Below are 20,169 nucleotides of genomic sequence, written 5' to 3' on the forward strand. Positions count from 1 at the left end.
ACTGTCGTGAACATCTGTGTGAGGGTATACAGTGGCCCCCACGCAGAGAAGATTCCATTCAGCCATTCAGATAGCAGTGATTCTGTTAGTGATAGTGAAAGTCATCCTACATAGTAACCCTCCTCTTTCTCGTCTCCCTCACACCAGCCACGAAGGTTTTCACAGATAAATGCAGGTTAATTTATTTTTCTTTATATTTTGTATTGTCTTTATTACTTTATATTACATTACAGTATTGTAATCATTTTTATATGAATATTTTTGGATTGTGGAATGAATCATATGAATTCCATTATTTCTTATGGGGAAATTCGCTTTGATATACAAGTGCTTTGGATTATAAACATGTTGCCTGAATGAATTATGCTCGCAAACCAAGGTTTTACTGTATGTAGCTTTTAGCTGCCACTGCTGTTTCTTTCCCTTTTTTCCTCTCTCATGAACAACATGCACAATTGTACATGATGGCCCTGAAAACTTACAAAATAACAATTATTTAAAATTAAAGACTGTAAGTAATATTTTTCTTGCACCTATTCTGGGCTGGATACTCTCCTTACTTGACCTCTACCAGGTTATGTGGGGCCTTTGAGCTCACTCTCCCTGCCTCTTCTTTTCTACTTACCCAGTCTGCTCACATGCAACCAGTCCTTCTCTTGGGCTAGATCAAGAACATGGATTGAAGGGGGTTGTGGTGAATGGGTTGCATCTCACCTGCTAACTCAAGACAAATGGTAGTGACTCCTTAGAGCACCATCTTGAGAAAGATTCTTGAGCTACAGCTGGTCTCAGTGAGAAAGAGGATTGTCATTGACTAGGAATGTTAATCCTGCATGTGAGAAATAGCAGAAAGGTAGCATGTTCACATGCATTCTCCTACCTTGCATGGACATTAGCTATTTTGTGTAACAGTCTTGGTTTGACAAAACAGTTTTAAATATCTAAGGCATAGATAAATTATCTTAATATTTGTACTTTTTTTTGTTGATGATGTTTGGTTATGTTATTGTTATTTTATATCTACTCAGAATTTATTATGGAGATAGGTATAAGGGTGCTCAGTAAATTTATTTCTCTTGTTCACTCTTGCTGTTCCAAGTCTCTTTCTAGTATAATTTCTCTTGTATCTGAAGTATTCCTTTAGCAGTTCTTTAGATCAGATATATTAATGATGAATTCTCTTAGTTTTCCTTCCTCTGAAACTGTTCTCTAGAACACACACAACTGCAAAAACATTGAAATCTCTTTTCTTTCCTTTGTATACCATTTCTGTGAACTTTAGAACCTGTTTATGCGAGTGACAGTAAATGGCTTAATTGACACATACCAACTTAAGTGTTCACCTTCCCGTCACAGTAAGCTCAGTGTGTATCTTAAGTCCTCAGCTGTTTAATATGTTGACTGGATGCTCACTTATACTTGTAAAACTAACTAAAGAATCTTGAAAAAAGAATAGTACATTTAAAATTCAGTAACCATGCTACAGTTATTTGTGCAAATGATTTGTAAGTTCTAGAGCATAATTTATTGCAAACAGGAGATAAAAACTTACTTGTAAAAAATACTGAACTGCAGTAACATAAGAATATACATTTTGAGCCAGTGATATGTAAGTTATTCTCCAATCAGGAGAAAAATGCTAAGAATTCTAACCAAACTGGTAAGTTGAAATTGAGAATTCCGGAAAGATCTTTTTGGAACTTAGAGCTGATATTCTGTATGTTTCTTATTGGGATTAAAATGTAAAAAACATCAGGTAATTGAGAAATTATTTTTGTTTACTTTTTCAATACACTTTATCATTCTGCTCCTTTCAAAGAGATCAGGTTAGAATGTGCTTGTATCGGGATATACATGGTATTTTTATTGTATGCTAGCCATTGGGCTAAGCTTTTTATATGTATTTGTTATTTGAAAAGTAGACTGACTTTCATTTATAGGTATTACAGTTAGAACAGATTTTGAGATGATTTAAAAAGCTAACATCTGTAAGGGGCGCCTGGGTGGCTCAGTCAGTTGAGCGTTGGACTAGGCTCAGGTCATGCATGATCTTGCGGTTTGTGGGTTCAAGCCCCGCGTCGGGCTCTGTGCTGACAGCTGAGAGCCTGGAGCCTGCTTCGGATTCTTTGTCTCCCCCTCCCGTTGCCCCTTTCTCATCACACTGTCTTTCTCAAAAATAAATAAACATTTAAAAAAAATTTTTTTTTAAAAGCTAACATCTATAAAGATATTTCTTGATTTTGAAAGTGGAATGCACTCATTGGTTCATTATTGGTCTGTCATATTGAATCAGTCTTTACTGAGTAACTTCTATATACATGCTGATTCTTTTTTTAATCCTTTATTTGAATTTAAGAATGAAAAAATTAGAGAAGATCCATAACTTGACAAAGTTATTTAGTAAGTAGTGGAGTTGGAATTTGAACCCATGGTTTTCTTAGATTAATATATATTACTAAATTTTTTGTTAATAACATTTGATACATGACATACACATGTAAAATTATTAGTGATTATTTGAGATGGGAGATATAGATTTTTTTTTTATTTGTAAGTCAGGATTTTAAAAACCTTGTCTGCCATTACATAAAAAAAAAGACAAAAACCTCATGTAGATTTTTGCTTTATGAAAGAGATATAAAATTGTGATAAGACTCTCATCATATAACTATAGGAAACTACAGCACAGTAATCTTTTAGAAGTGGATAATATATTAGTTCATGACAAAAAAAACCTGTAAAATTTTTTATTTAGGAATTACTCTGTTTTCTATAATGTGTGTGTACATTTTATATGGGATAATACATAAATATATTTAATCTTTTATTTCTTAAAGACTTGTTCAGTGAAATGATACTTAGTGCTACTTTAGTTAGTTACCTTCATTATGGTTTCTGAGTATTTTATAACTAAATACCCACTGGATTTTGGCTTGCCTTATGAAATGGCTTTGATTTATATTTATTTTGTTAACTTTTCTACTCTCCACCTAAAAGAGTCACTTTTCTTTGGATGTCTTTTATTTATTTAATTTATTTTTAAACTGTTACTTTTTTTTATAGTCCTATATTTGAGCTTCTTTTTTTTTTTAATATATGAAATTTATTGTCAAATTGGTTTCCATACAACACCCAGTGCTCATCCCAAAAGATGCCCTCTTCAATACCCATCACCCACCCTCCCCTCCCTCCCACCCCAAACTGTTACTTTTATAAACAAATCCATAATAGATTTCAGATGTAATAAGGAATGAGAAAAATCATTTGCTTTTACTGGGACAGGCAAGTACTTTTTAAAAATTTAAACCTATATTTTGCAAATATACGTGCAAAATATGGAGAATAAGGAAGAATGCCTTCATCAGAAGGAATAGAGTTTTTCACAAATACTATTGTTAATTGTGACTCTTTGACCTGATTCCCTTAGACCATTATAAAACCTGGATTATCACTTTGGTGTAATATTGTTCCTAGTTCTAAAAAAATCTTTGTTTGTTTAGATATTTCCTGAGAGGCTATAAGCTTTAACATAGCAGCAGTTTCTGGATTTAGAACATGCTTCCTTTGGCAAAATAATGAAATGTGTGCCACAAAGTTAAATTAGTATCCTTCTTTTTAAATTTTTTCTTGCCTGCCATGGTATGATTGATGCATGGCATCTTTATGCTCAAAAGAGACCTAATATTGGAGCTGACAGGTGCCACCAGGTTTATTTAGGACAACCTCAGCCTCATCCCAGTTAGTTTCAAAATGTCTGCCTCATACATGTTGAGCCCAGTACTGCACTTCCTGCTTTAGAGCCTCGTGTAATGTCAACATTACTATCTGTGCTGCCTCAACTACAAATTGGATGAACAGCCCATGACACTTTTTCAATATTATTACATTAAACCAAGTGGATTTTGATTGATAACCTAATATTCAACTAATGCAAAACATCAATCATGGCAAGTATATTAATTATTTAATATTGCAGTCTAATTCAGAAATCGATGTGCTGCATGAGGGGAAGGGAAACTCATGGTTCCCAGAAGATTTAAGACAGGGAATGATTAAAAAAAGACCTGCTGTACTCCTGTGTGTTAGTTCGATACAAATCTTTATTCATTTGCCAATAATTTCTTCCCATTTTCCACTTCAAGACCATTTTATCAGTTTTGAGACCTATAATTGAATTAAGTCTGCTTTCAGCACAGGGCAAAAGGAGTTGCACAAATATTGATGAAGTCATGACAGGGACAACCCAAGAGACAGACCACTAAAGAGGACAGAGTTTATACCATTTGTTGCAAGATCCCTATGTCAATGTCTTGGATCTTGCCTCTCTATTCAAAAAAATTTTATTAAGACTTTTGGAGCCACTTTAAGACTTGTATTTAAATATGTATTATAAAAACAGATTTCTATAGTACGTTACAGTTTATAGTGTTCCTTCATATGTATTATCTTCTTTTTTCACAGCCCCCGTCTGCATTAGTAAGGCAAGTGTTAACAGAGTCTTCATATCATTGGTGGACAGTCTTAGCTCAGAGAAGTTGGATTGTTACCAAGCTCATGCAACTGTTTTGTAGTACAGCTTAAATTTGAGTTTAGGTATTCTGCTTCTGAAGCCAGGGTTATATATCATGCTGTCTTGTGTAGAGTTTATGTACTCATGATGTTTTCTTTGTGTTGTTTTGAGGTGGCCACTTTTCCTTGTCTTTCTGCCCAAAGTAAGGCTAAAGAAAATTGATTTTCATAGAAAACTTGTTGAAATTTTGGTGTCGCAATCTATGATACATATTAAATTTTAGGAATATGTAAACCTTCTGGACATAAATAAACATTTCTTAATCTATTATGTCTTTTACTAGAATAGAATGTCCTTTTTCATATATATATATATATCTCAAAAGGTATATATGTAGGTATGTTATTTGGAGGAGGAGTTGCTTAAATATATTTTGTCATGAAACTTACTACCCCAGTTTTCTTTTGGTTCAAATTTGCCTGGTTATATCTTTTACTCTCCCTTTTTTGGAAACTTTTCTGAATCCTTTTGTTTTATGTATCTCTTGTAAATGACACATTGCTGGATTTTGTTTCTTACCCAATCTGAGAATCTTCTCTGGCATTTTGTTTCCACCTCATTTGGGTGAACTTTCTGTAGTTTTCTTTATAGTTACTAATTGCTTAGAATACAATAATTACTATGTTCTAATCCAACCTTTACTTGCCTTGTCTGGTTGCTTCATCCTGAATTTACTTGTCTTCTTACTGTGTTACATTCTTTAGAACTTCTTTCAAATAATGTCTTTGTGTAGTGAATTTCCTGAAAGCTTGCATGCTGAGAATTTTTCTTCAATTTAAATAATAACTATTAGCAGTATCAAAATTACAGGTTCACAGTCCTTTTCCTTTAACACTTTGTCTTGGAAGTTCATATTCCATAGTTTATACTCCAGCAGTAGTGTTGAGACATTTGATGTCAGTGTTATTCTTCCTGTATGGAGAGGTATGCTTTTTCTTTCTGGAAGCTTTAGCCTTTGTTCTTGATCTATAGCAGTCTTAATTATCCTTATATTATGCTTTGCTGTGGATTTTCTCTGAACTATCCTGTTCACTACTCTTTGTACCCTTTCAGTCTAAGATTTTATATCTGGGAATTTTTTGTCATTATTTCTTCAAATATATTTTCTCTCCTATTTTGCCTTTGCTTTCATTCTAGGGTTCTCATATTATATAGATGTTGACACTTATATTCTTATCTCTTATTTGTTCTGTCTTTTCATCCCTTTCCTGTGCCTTCTGGGAGAGCTCCACCCAGTGTACCAGGTCATCAGCTTATTCTCTGTAGCTATTATGCTTTCAACTTGTCCTCGGAGTTCTTTATTTCAAACAACTGTATTTTTGAAATATATGTATTTTTAATATTTATTTATTTTTGAGAGGAAGCATGAGCAGGGCGTGGGCAGAGAAAGAGGGAGCGCAAAGATCTGAAATGGGCTCTGCGCTGACAGCAGAGAGCCCGACCCCGGGCTCAAACTCATGAACTGTGAGATTATGACCTGAGCCTAAGTCAGAGACTTAGCCTTAGACTGAGCTACCCAGGCACCCCCTCAAACTCCTGTATTTTTAGTACCCGCTATCTCATATTGATTCTTCTTCATAACTGTTTATTTTGGTATTCAGTTTCTAAAAACCTTTTATCTTTAAAGATGTTAGTATGCTTACAGTATACTCTTGCCCAGTTTGTTCTTTTTTCCTCTGGATGAGGTTGCTCATTTGTTGTTTTTTTTATTCCTGTGCTTATTCCCCTCAGAGGTCATACAGTTTACCTTATGGACTTCTCTTATTTCTTTGCAACAATCAGCTGCCTTGGCTAATAACTTTAGAGGGGTAAAATCTCAGATCTGACGTGTGCTTTTCTGGGATAATTTAAAAACTAGTGTGTGAAGCCTCTAGCATTGTACTCTGGCCTCTGTCAGCTACATTTTCCATAGTGTCCTCATACTCCTTCAAAACCAAAATAGAACAAACCAAAACAAAACAACCACACACCACACACGTACAAACAACTCTTAACACTACTTTCCCACACAACTGCTCACTGTTCCAGTTGGCCTTGCTCACTTGTGTGGAGTGGAGATAGAGTAGGGCCGGGTAGAACCTCTCAGGCACCTGAACTGGTTGCTGCTGATTCTCCATTCAACCTTGTCTTCGTGTTTAGATGTCAGATCCTTATTAGTTGAATACATACTCCGATGCAGGCACTGTATTGGGTGCTGGGATATAAAAATTTTACAGATGCAATCCATGTTCTCAGGGTGTCATTGGGACATTTTAGTGGTGTCAGTGGGAAAGTAAATAGGTATTAATAGTAAAGTGAGGTAAATTATGTGATGAGAACACATGGGAAGAGTTGATTAGTTTTTTTGTGAGGAAGGGAAAACGTTTCCTTGCCAGTATGGATTGAGTCCTTAGGGATATTTTGTTGCTGTTGTTTTGTTTTTGTTTTTAAGCTAGGTAAGGAAAGACTAGAAGAGGAGTATTTCAGGTGGAGAGAGCAAGTGGTTTAGTGGTAAGGGAAGCCAGGGTAATAATTTCTTATGGCTATTGCTGTCACAGTCTTTGTGATGTAGCTTTGGCAAGATGACAGAGGGAATAAGTGAACTAGAGTGGAGTAGGATATTGTGGCTTTTAAAAAGGGAATGACATGATCAAGCTTACATTTTAGGAAGATCTTGCTGTATTACGGAGAATGAATTGACATGGGGCAAGGTAGGAGCCATCGGGACCCATCAAGAGGCTTTTGCAGTAGCCTGGGAGAGAAAAGATGATGGCCTAAAATAAAGTAGGTACTCTGAGGATAGAAAGAAGTAGCTAAATCAAAATGGTAATTAAGGATGTTAGATGGCCAAGACTCTACTCTGTGGTTGATTACATTTGCTTACATTTGGTAGTGGAGGAAAGGGCATGTGTCAAGGATGATCCCTAGTTTTCATTCAGGTGTACTATTCAAAATGCCTATTTCCTAAATAAGAATCACTTGGAAATATAACAAAGCAATAGTCTAACCAAACTTTTTTTTTTTTTTTAAGTTTATTTATTTTGAGACAGAGAGAGAGAGAACAAGCAGAGGAGGGGGAGAGAGAGAGCAGGCTCTGTGCTGTCAGCATGGAGCTCGGCATGGGGCTCGATCCCACAAATGATGAGATCACGACCTGAGCCGAAATTAAGAGCTGGACGCTTAACCAACTGAGCCACCCAGGTGCCCCAAGAACAGTTTCTTATCCTTGATCCCAAAATGCAAATAGTTCAAAATACTGGGAGGTTTTCCCTGAGCTTGTAGCAAACTCAGTTGATAGCAAAACCAACCCTGAAATGAAGTTATTCCTAGTCTTTGTTTATCCCAATTTGGGTGGACATTCGTGTTTCTTTCACAATTATTTATGTGGACAACGATGAGATGCTGCTTCAAACCCTGCTGCCAGTGTTACATGACATACAGTATACTCTCTATACCTTATTACGTTTCTAAAATCCAGAACATTCTGATGAAGGATGTCTAGTCCCAGTGGTTTCATAGTAAATTATGGACTTGTACTTTGAATCTGAGCAGTTTTTGTTCCTTTTGTTGCCGTGTTATTTTCTAATAAGAACCATTACGTGACATTGTAGCCATGGGGACAAAATGAAGTAGATGCATGTCATATAGTGCAAACTTCAAGTTAGACTGCCAAGTGAAGGTACAAAACTGAGTAAAGTAGGCTTCTGTTTGGGTTAAAAAAAAAAACAGAAGAAGGATGCACGCGTGCACGCGCGCGCACACACACACACACCTAGAATATCGTTAGAAAGACAAAGAGCTAATATCTGATTAAGAACTGGGAGTCAGTGGTGGGAGGAAGACTTTATTGTTGTGCGTGCACACACATATTGCACTGTCAGATTTTTCACTATATGCATTATTTTTTTGTTTAAATTATAAGTTACAGTGACTGTATGAAAATGTCCTTATGAAAACATAAATATTTATTTGACTTCTAGTTCAAGTAAATGAATTAACTTGATAACAGTAAAGTTAAAAATAATTATTTATGTACGTATACAATTAAATATCTCTACAATGTATTTCTGTCATTTGTCATTAGGACTGCATCCAAAGAATGAGTTTCAGAAATCCTTACATTTTTAAGCGTTGAATATATAGTATTGATACGATTGCCAGAAGCAGAAAGTAGAGAAGAGAATGGCTAAAGAGGAGTCCTAATCAGTAGATGTTGTGATTTATTCTCAGTATGCCAGACTGGGCAGTGAGAGCAAAAGTTGGAAGCCATGAGTATAGTTTTCAGGCAGCAGATCTGAAGGGGAAAACGATAGGGAAATTTGGAAAGATTGTGTAGCAAGGCAAAGGAAACAGATAAGTATATTTTTGGCAGAGAAAATTGGAGATAGAAATAAGGAGAAGAAAAGTAAACTTGGGGCCCCTTTAGAGAAAGAAAGAGGTGTGAGGGAAAGATTAAACATCATGAATGCAATACTGTTGTTGGATGTTTCATAATTATTTTCTGCAATGTAGTATAAGTTATACTTTCATATTAAAAATACAAAGCTTGGTATTTATGATGGAATTAAAATGCTACTTGGTCTGAGTGAAGAAATTCTAAGTCCGTTTGTCACTAATAAACTAGTATAAACCAGAATCAAGGGAAAAAATCCAATTATTAGCCACATTTTACCAAATATATATTTAAATTATCTTTGTTACTTAGTTCCATCAGCAGTCCTTTTACAGTGAAAAGCAAGAAGTTAAATATTTAAAATATATCATGATATTTGATGTTTGTGTCTTATTTGATGAGATTTTGTTTTTTACTATTACAACAGGTCCTGATTTGTAGTCCACTAAGTTAATAAAATTAATGTCAGGGAAAAACTTGTTAATATTTAGTTACTTAGCTATATAGTCACAAACATATTCTTTATGTGTATATTTTTTTATATAAAAATGAAACCATTGGTGGATGGATATTTGGTAAAACAAAAAAAAGTAACATGTCAATTATAGAATCTAGGTGGTAGATAGAATCTGTATGAACATTTTGTAATAAATGTTGGAGAAAACAAATTCTAATGAAAGAGCTAATGTGAAATAAATAGATGTTTTGTGAATAGTAAAATAATAGTACACTTGAGTTCCTTTTGTTCTCTGCTTACTGAAAAATCTGAAACATTCTGTTAGTGGATTACCAGTTTTAGTGGTAATACTATTAGATGTAAATAAGTTATTTGTTTCCTTTTGATGGAAATTGTTTTGTCCTTCAAACCAGTGTTATTGTGAACATTAGTGAAGGTATATGAAAAAATCATAAGGTTTTATAAAACATATTTGAGGTAAATGTAAATTATAGCAGACAAGTGTTTAGCAACTATTTAGAACTTTTATTTTTCTATTTTAGGGAATCCGGAAACATCAAAGCTGGATTAGAACATCTGGTAAGTTCTAATTTTCTCTTGAACATTTGCATCATCTTTGATATCTGCATTCTAAATGAACACTTTTGAATGAGCTTTGAATACCTTGTATTGAGAAAGTCAACCATTTCCCAAAGGGTCAGCTTACTGTTATTATGTGAAGGCACTTACATTTTCATTTATCTTATCATTTCAAGGGAATTTAAAAATTTTTTAAATTACTTTTTTTTTTTTTTTGATGTAGAGATGAAATAAAATGGATGACAATCCTTGGATTGATGATTGCTTTAATTATAAACAAAAATGTTTGGTGTAGAATTTTTGGCATATCTTGATCTGACAAAAACAAGCTTGTGTTTTAAGAAAAACACAATCAAATATTGCATGCATAAATATGGTATGTTTTAGCAATTTAACGGCTTTGAAAGAAGGGCACAGCTTTGTTTTTCCTGATGTCTCTGCTTTATGAATAATGCATCGGTTTAAACTACATTCCGTTTTAGAATATAAAATAATTGAGATGCGGAATTTTTGGTTTAAGTAAACATTTTTAAAGTACAAATGAAATTCAGACTGACTTAACCTTAGAATCTGTCCATTGATCAAAAAATTAGAGAAACTGTTGTGTTATACCAGGTCCAAAATTCATTTAGCTCACTGCATTGAGTGTTCATTACAACATTAAGTAGTTCATTTAAACAGAGCATTATAAAGTCATGCTCTGGTTTCTGGTCAAATCCAAATGTTGAATAATTAATGATAGAGATTCTTTTGTAAATACAATCTAAGTACTTTTTTAATGCGAGACTTCATTCCTATATCATATTGTAGCTTTGTTAACTATTAATGTGCTTTTGTTTGCTCCCACTAAAACAAACAGTAGCAAGAGCCAGCTTCATTTTGACGTACAGTAGTTTTAGAGTTGGAAGGGTTTTTTTAGTTTTCCTTTCAACAGCTAAAGAAAACTGAGGAAAGCTAGACTTTAAAAAAAATGGTCTTAATAAGTACAGATTAATTATTAAGAAGCTATATGTAACAACCTTGTTTAGAATATTTCAACTATATGTTTGTCCAGATTAGTAGTAAGTAAATAACACTGTTATTATTTGAAATTATTTCCTGAATCCCAGTTTGTCACTTCATAGTGGCATATATATTTAGGAAATATGGACATTAGAATAAAAATGTTAATCTAAAACAAATTCCAGTATTGGTTGGGGGGCTTACAACAAGGAAAAACAGCTACCATTGTGCCAGAATGAGCTTTTATACTCACTTATAAATTGTTATTTATTGAAAAGACTTCATATTTCTTGTTTCATATGCCTCAGTAAATAATAATTAATTTTTTTAGTTTAAATTTTATATTTTTTTATATTTACTAGTATGAACTCATCTTCAGTGATTATTTCATGCATTTATACTCTACTTATAATCTTGTTCAGCACTGGTTTTCTAACAGCCTTGGGTTGCCAGGAAAGCTCCCCAAAGCAGGTGGCACTCCAGACTGCCACTGCCCACTTTAATCAGAATGGTTTCACTTTTAGTTATTTTGTACATTTTTAAATTTTTAAAATAAGATTTTATTTGAAGAAAGAGTTTTCCAACTAAAAACGCTTAAAACCTTTGATCAAACATAGCTACTTATTAAAGTCAGGAGTAATTATTAATTATTCTTGATCCTAAGTTATATTTCATTTTCATCTGGGTCATACACATCAAATATATTTCAAAGATAATGTATTTTAGGATAAGAGAGGCAGGATTAATACAACAGGTAGTGAAGTAGATAATTTTAATGCATTTATTTAGATTGTTCAAAAGACTCTATAGCTTGACATTGTAAAATTGACCCACTGAGTGGGAACTATTAACAATAGCATGAATATATTAACACGTAACATAATACTCTATATACACACACCTATATACATATCATACTGCCTTGTGCACTACTGTCCTGTAAAGTCAGTGATATTCTTCACAACTGCCTAGGACGGAAGTGAACTCAAGAATTTATTATTTGGGTGGCGTCCTGGTGGCTCAGTCGGTTAAGCATCCGACTTCAGCTCAGGTCATGATCTCGTGGTTCATGAGTTCGAGCCCCACATCGGGCTCTGTGCTGACAGCTCAAAGCCTGGAGCCTGCTTTGGATTCTCTCTCTCTCTCTCTCTCTCTCTCTCTCTCAAAAAATATAAACATTAAAAAAAAGAATTTATTATTTGAGCATTAATGAAACCTGTCTGTCTAGCAGCTATGGGCTCTGTAGGTTTGTGTCTCCTCAGTTTCCAGCTGAGAAGATACTTACAGCCCTTACCACCTAGCACTTGTAGCCCTTCTTTGAATTGGCTGTGTAGCTAAATACAATAGATTATGATCTTTAAAAGTATATGGTATAAAATTAAGAACATTCCACACAGGTGGTATTAATTTCTTTTTTATGTTTCCATAATTTTCTGTTTTTTTTAATTTATTTATATTATCATAGAGAATTAAAATTGCTCTAAGAGAGGGTAGAAGCAAGTATAAATTTAAGTAAGCTAAGAAAGGGGTCCTTGGCTGGCTCAGTCAGTGGAGCATTCAACTCTTGATCTTGGGTGTAGAGATTGCATTAAAATAAGGTCTTTTAAAAATAAAAAAATAAAAATAAATAAGCTAAGAAAAATGACATGCATCATATTATACTTGCCACAAGGACACATGCACGGTTGTACTACTATTTTATTCTGTGTTTATGGACTCTTCTTGTAACACTAGAAAGGAAAAGGTGTGGGGAGAGAAAAGAGTAGGGTAGGTGGACTGTATTGCCCTGGAATCTCTTCAAGGGCTGATCTCATTGATTTGTCACAATCTCTCAAACTCTCAATTCAGCCTTTGTTCTATCATTTCTTTTTTCCTGTGTTGCTACCTTCTCCTGGGAACTGTCCAGCATGTCATTCTTTGCTTAAATTTTTTACTATATTGCCCAATCCTATTTTATTTTTCTTTTCACAAACTTGTCTGCTACTCATAAAGCCTGTGTGTGTTGAAAGTTCTAGACAGGGTCTTTGAAGGTCAGTGCCTCATCATCCATTGGCGATTTTTGCCTGATGATTGTAAAATGGAGATTTTCTACCACTGCCTCCCATATTTAGCAGTCAGCATTCGACTTTAAGGAAGAGCCCACCTGTATTTCTTGTTTTCTCTATTTATTGTGAACAAGGACTCTTGGATATTTATTTTATTAAATAGGTTATTTTAAAAAAATTTTTTTTTAATTTTACTTATTCTTTGAGAGAGAGACACAGACAGAGACAGAGCGTGAGCAGGGGAGGGGCAGAGAGGGAGACACAGAATCCATAGCAGGCTCCAGGCTCCAAGCTGTCAGCACAGAGCCCGACACGGGACTCAAATCCACGAACAGTGAGATCATGACCTGAGCCAAAGTCAGATACTCAACCGACTGAGCCACCCAGGAGCCCCTTATTAAATAGGTTATTATCCATTACTTTTCTTATTTATTTTGATGCTTCTTGTCCCAGATTTGTCCAGGGAGTATCCTTTCAAGATGGCTTTTGGATCGTTTCTACATACCCCATCTTTTTTAAAAAACACTTCTTTATTTTCTGGCACAAGATGTTCCAGGCTCATTTGAAACCTTCCCTGTCCTACTCATGGAATCAGCTATTTCTTCAAATTACCCTATTTCATTTAGAGGGAAATGGTATTTATGAATCAAGGTCTGGACATGTGATATGTCCACTGTCTCTGGGATTTCATTACTTCTTGGACTTTTTAGTCATAGATTAAATAGATAGGTGGGTGGGTAGGTAGGTAGGTTGATATTTGGGACTTAGATGCTTAGATAGGTATTTTTTTTAAGTTTATTTTACATTTATTTTGAGAGAGAAAGAGAGAGAGAGTATGCAAGTGGGGGAGGGGCAGAGAGAGAGGGAGGGAGAGAATCCCAAGCTGACTCCACACTATCAGCGCAGAACCCAAGGTGGGAGTCAATCTCACGAACTGTGAGATCATGACCTGAGCCAAAACCAAGAGTTGGACCCTTAACCGACTGAGCCACCCAGGTGCTCTGAGAGGTAGGTAATTTGAAGAAATTATGAGTCCGACTAACATCTCCAATTTCAATCCAAACCACAGAATTCTTCCTTGTTGTTCCTCATTTCACATTTGTATTTCCCTTTATTCACAGTGAGAACTGTGACTCCTAACAACACCAATACATTTACCCATTTGCTCAATTATGTAATACATTCAAAATAGTTTTGAAATTGCTACAATCATATCTTATGAAAGTTAAAACTTCATAGAGTTCAAGATTTGTTTCAAGAGTTTATTACAGTTTATTTCAAGTTTATTCAAGAGTTCTTTTCCTCCTTGAGTGTAGTTAGGTAATTCATTTGAAATATGATTGCATGCATATGTTTCTGTTTGTATTCAATTTTAGGTGCCTTTGTCCCCATTCTTGTTGATTTAACTGTATGGTTGGATATGTTAACATGCTTCCAAAATTCAAAATATTATACTAAGTCAAAATACTATACATAATACATCTCTCAGAAAGCTGTCATCCTCTTTCTTTCTAGCTTGTTCTCTTCTGTCCTTTATAGATGGCCAATTTTATTAACCTCTGATTTATTCTTCTTATGCATCTTCTTGTGAAATAAAGCATATATGTACATATATGTATATGTGTGTATTATTCCTATTTCCTCTGTCTTACAAAATGTAGCACATTTTTTTTTTGTACTTTGCTTTTTTTTTTTTTTTTTCTCTGTCTTGGAAATCACTCCCTAATTACTGTGGGTATCATTATATTTACTATGTTTCTTTTTCTCTTTGTGTCTTCTTTATTAAGGGTATGAAATTTTAGCCTACTTATATGCCTGCCACACTTTAATAGATGCTGGCAGAGGACATGAGATTTCTGGGTCAGAGACACAGCTCTTGTATTACTAACAGCACCAAAGGTAACACATAATACATGGTTATATAGGTTCCCTTTGACATACAAGTACCAAGGGGTGATGGTGCATACAGTGGGTTTGTGTCGTAGCTGAGGGAATATTCTTTAAGGGGCTGACAGAAAATTGGCCCAAACTTTGCCCAAGAGGAAAACATTACCTTTAGTATCCTAATTTGGTAGCAGAACTGCCTGATCCAATCAAGGGGGAGTCTATATCTTCCAAGACTTTACTATACAAAACATCTTTGAAAAGATAGTTCTGAAGAAAGGCTATTGGCTGATATAAGGTGTGCAGAACCTATGGAGAATTGTCTATGAAGAGCTATTATTATTATTATTGTTAATTTAGAAAGGTTTGTGGTTTTTTTTTCTAGGGGTTACCTTTATATTTACATCTTTTATAATGTATAATGCTTTTACTATCCCTTATTCCTACTTAACCTTTTAAATGGCATCCCTCACTTCCCACCTGTTATCTTTGTAATAGCCAGTGCTCCTATTGTACTTTGCTTTCCTCATTTTCCTCCCATTTCTTCTTGTATTCTTGCTACTCTGTTGGAATGTGTGATGTTTGCATACTGTCTGTCTATCCATGCTGTCACCTTTTTTTAGAATCACCTCTAAAATTAACCGTATTGCATATTTACCATCAGCTTGTTTGCGGATGTTTCCCTCCTTGTCCCCTGTTTTGTGTGTAACTCATCTAGTATATTCTTCAGGACAGCCTCCTGTGTACAGTATTCCTTGAGATCTTGCACATTCTAAGCTGTTTCTCTATGGTTTTACTATTTGAATGACAGTTTGACTGGACATAAAATCCTTATAGTTTTTTCCCTTGACTTTCTGGAAAATGTTATCCTGCTCTTGATATTTGTGGCACTAGCCTTATTTTCTTAACCTTGCGTATTACCTGATTTTTTTTTTTTTTTTGCCTTGAGACATTGCCATTTTTTTCATTGTCCTTGTTTTACTAGGATGATTCCCAAAGTTGATTATTTCTGACTACTTTTGGGTTTTTGTTTTCATATGTAGACCTAAGTTTTCTCACTTCTGGAAATAACTTTTTGGATTATAATACTAAATATTAACTGTTCCATTGTTTTGTTTTCTTTTTCAGGGATTCCAGTTATACATGTTTTCTATATAATTATATATAGAATCTTTCTTTGCTCATCTTCTATTTCAGTCTTTTTGAGTCTTTGTACTACTTTACTTTGTTTTCCAACAACTAAGAACTAGTTTGCCTGGTTTTATTTACTATTTCTTTTTTTTTTTTTTAATTTTTTTTTTCAACATTTATTTATTTTTGGGACAGAGAGAGACAGAGCATGAACGGGGGAGGGGCAGAGAGAGAGGGAGACACAGAATCGGAAACAGGCTCCAGGCTCTGAGCCATCAGCCCAGAGCCTGACGCGGGGCTCGAACTCCCGGACCGCGAGATCGTGACCTGGCTGAAGTCGGACGCTTAACCGACTGCGCCACCCAGGCGCCCCTTATTTACTATTTCTTAGCAAATTTTCATTCAAATTTATCCTTCCTTGGATACCTTATAATTTATTCTTCACTTCTGAAATCGTTTTTCTTCTATATCTATTCTTACTTTTTGAATATCTGAATGTTCTCGGTTTTCTTATTTGTCCGAATAAGCCTTGTGCTTTGGGTTGATTTTAAGGGAAGAATTTTTATCTGTTGAAATGTTTTGATTTACATTTTCTGTTTACTGCTTCTTGTAATAGCTTTATATGGGGTTGATTTGATTTCTTTCCTCCTTTCCTTTCTTTTGAAAATTCTAGACATTTTGTAGACAGGGCTCCTAGTTCAAGGGTACCTGCTTCTGTAGTAAAACAAATGTATTTTCTTTAATGGCCATTGGTGGGGTGTGGCAGGGATGAAAGGGTTGGCATGTTTTATTTCTGTTTAGCTGTTTGTTTCTTCTCACTTTCTTCTTTCTTGTCACTGTCACGTATTTATCTGATTTTCTCCGAGAAGCAGTACTTCCTGAGGCTGCCACTTCAGTCCACTCACTTTCAAGCCCCTTCCCTCTAGCTGGTGCTGTGGTAACACCAAACCCTAGATCTGTGTTCACTATTTTGGCACTTTAGTGTTGTACTTTGTTTTACTGGGGATTTTTTGTTTGTGCTTCTAGTTTATGTATTAAACTTATGATTCCTATCAGGATGGGGAGGGCTCTGTGAACATTTTTTACCTCAAAGAGAAATTCATAATGGAAAATGTTGGAAATCAATGTTGAGTAGACTTTGAATCCTGAGTAGTCCTCCTATGGGAATCCTGCAGGAATTGTCAGCAGAATTAAACACAAAACATCTCAAACAGCTCAGTGACCATATCTATTTAAAGACTTAGAAATGAGTGAATACACTGCTTATAATGTTATGCTTAGTTAGATTTCATAATTAACTTAAATAATACTTTTTATTTGGTGAAGAATCCTATACAAATTAAAGACCTCTGGTTATGATCCCAATATATGTCTGTTAACACAGAAGGGCTGAAGGAGTGGAGGTGGGTGGTTATTAGGTGATGTTGCTCCTGGCTTTTTTTTTTTTATTATTATTAATGATGCTCTAAAGGTGTAGAAAATTAACTCTAAGCTCCCTTCTGCTATGTCAGAGGGACCTGACTCCATATTTTTCTACCATCTTATGTTTTCAAATTCTAGATAATGCAGTGAGTAGTTATTGAACTACTTAATGGGGACTAAAACATTTACTGTTTAGAGTGTTTTTAATGCAGTCAAGTGGGATTTCTACATTTTAATTTTTATAACTATAGAAAACATATAAAGTGTTGCCATTTGATTACAATATAGCTATTGTTTCATTAGCAAACTATAAAAATAATGCTGTCCTTTTCTCTGGGAAGAGGCATTGAGATCAGAATATATTAGGTTGAGCTATGTGAAAAATTGTCACTTTTTTTGTTCAAAATAGTCTGTAGGTTGTTTCAGACTTGAAAGGACTGCTGTGCCGTGCCCCCTTTGGCGGGGAATGAAGTGAATTATCCTGATCACTATGATGTGTCTAAGGCTCCCCGTGTTCACTTTTCTGAAGAGTCAAATAATTGGAGGTGGGGGGACATGTGATTTCGGTCAGTCCTTCACTGTTTTGAACGTGCGTATGAGTCTCCTGGAAATACTGTTTTATACTCAGGTTCTGATTCTCTGGGTCTGGGGTGGGACTTGAGATTCTCCATTTAGCAAGCTCCCAAGAGAGAGATAAAGCTGCTAGTCCAGGGGCCACCAGGAAGAAAGGTACATTGAAAGGCATTGACTTGAAAGACCTGTATCCACTGAACAAGGTCCTCTGCATGTGATGAAGAATCTAGAGGCTTCCCCCATATACCCATTGAGTATGATTCTGCAGCCTATAAATGATAGGTTGGTGTTCATAAACCCAGACAGATGGACACTCCACAGGTTTATACAAGGAGAAAAATTTGTTGTCTATCTCTGCAAGAGTAAAAGAGGGACCATTTTTTTTCTCCTTTCTTTGATTCCAGATATTAAGTTCTGTATTTCAGGGCTAAAGCTGGACACTAGGACTAATAATACCTTGCTCAGTCTTAGGTAGAAAATTAAATAAGTGATGATAAATCTTTTAGTAAAAACGGTTACAAGTGTTTACTACTTTAAGTGGGATTTGCTTTCTATTAATAGTTGAATAGTGAAAGAACTCTGGAGCCATACCTGTGGGTTTTTTCTCCCCACAGAGGTCTCATTTATGTTTCTTATATTGTATAACATTTGAGAGTGATGACCTACTTGTCCTTGTGGTCAGGTAACACAGTCTGACCATTTTAAGTGTTGAAAAGCAACTGTCATTAATAGCTTGTTTAGCCCATCAGTGGTTTGTAGAATATAGTTGCTGCTTGCCAGAAATGTAGGCAGGCCCATTGCTATTATACCTGCTCATCAATAATACTACTAATCCTAATAAAAGCCCTTTCCTCTTTGTTTTAGGTTGTTTTGCATAGAACTTGGAAACAAAACTGCTGTAGTTTAGTTCACAGACTAATAATTTTATTTAATACAAGGATAAACACAGTTAATGTAGTATTGTCATACTTTTGAGGATTCAGTTGACATACAACGTGAACTAGAAAATGCAAACAGAAGTTATAAACCCTATTCTAAAGTCACTTGTCTTCCATCTGTTACATCTTTAAATATCTGTTTTATTTTAATATTTCCCCACTGTGTTCTGAAAAAATGTTTCTGACATTTGTCCAAATGAGTTTGAGAATATAGTTATCTCAAAATGCGCTGACATTACTGATATAGTCTATATATTTATTAAACACTGATGAAAAATATTTATTACCTCATATAAGGACTTCAGCATAATAGATCCGTCTCCTCCCAGCATTTTAATTTATTTTTCTTACCTAAGCCAATATATATTTGAGGTTTAGGGTAAATGTGCATATTAAAACTGACACTTTCTTCAAACGGTGATCATGAAATAAAACAGCATGAGGTTTTTCTTTTTGGAAGATCAATTTCATAAATCTTTTCTTTTAACAAATAAGTGTGTCCTATGAATGTGTGAAAATTAAAATACCTTTAATGTGGATTAAATGTTAATGTCATATTACTGTCATGATTTCTTAGGCAGTTTACAGGTCTTAAGTCTGAGGACTGGCTCACATGCTAGTCAGAAACAATGCCATTGCTACTGACATGTCTCTGACATGTTTGGATCAGTTACAAGTTTATTAAAAATTGCTCCTTCAAAGAGTGATTAGTAAATATTACCCAGTTGTCCAACAGAATGAACTTGGGCCCTTTTTCTACCCTCCCTCCATCCCCTCTCTTCCAAAGATCTGTTGTTACATTTTTAAGACATAATGGTCCCAGGAGAAAATGGTGGCCAGTTATCTTTAAAAAAATTAATAAATAGATAACAAGATGTCCTGCAATTTTCATGATTTTACTAATAGTCTCATATATATGTTTAATCTAGATAAACTTCATTTTTTTAACTTTTATGCACATGTGCTTGTTAAAGCTTTATAGAATAAAGTAAATATTCTAAGTGCATTAAATCACCTTCCCCCGCCGGCCCCAACTTCCCATTACTGAAAGTCAGCCCCTCCTGAAGCCACCAGAGTAACTGAATATTGTATTATTATTATTTGTGTTATTATTATTATCATTTGTATTCTAGTTTAGGACACTGTAGGTTCTGCTTCATTGCAAAGAATCCCACAAGGTACCTGGTAGTTATTTC

The 20,169-nt window shown here is 34.8% G+C and overlaps 1 protein-coding gene across 1 annotated transcript in view; it reads left to right on the forward strand.

Moving 5' to 3' along the window:
- RSRC1 (arginine and serine rich coiled-coil 1) overlaps window positions 1-20,169 on the forward strand; it is a 245,061-nt gene that overhangs the window by 190,507 nt on the left and 34,385 nt on the right. Inside the window, exon 6 of the mRNA XM_040481127.1 lies at window positions 9,942-9,978. Within this exon, the coding sequence (XP_040337061.1) occupies window positions 9,942-9,978 (37 nt within the window). The remainder of the gene's footprint in view (window positions 1-9,941; window positions 9,979-20,169) is intronic.

This window comes from Herpailurus yagouaroundi, unplaced genomic scaffold, assembly GCF_014898765.1.
Source record: "Herpailurus yagouaroundi ecotype Mexico unplaced genomic scaffold, PumYag 159, whole genome shotgun sequence".
Classification (NCBI taxonomy): Eukaryota; Metazoa; Chordata; class Mammalia; order Carnivora; family Felidae; genus Herpailurus; species Herpailurus yagouaroundi.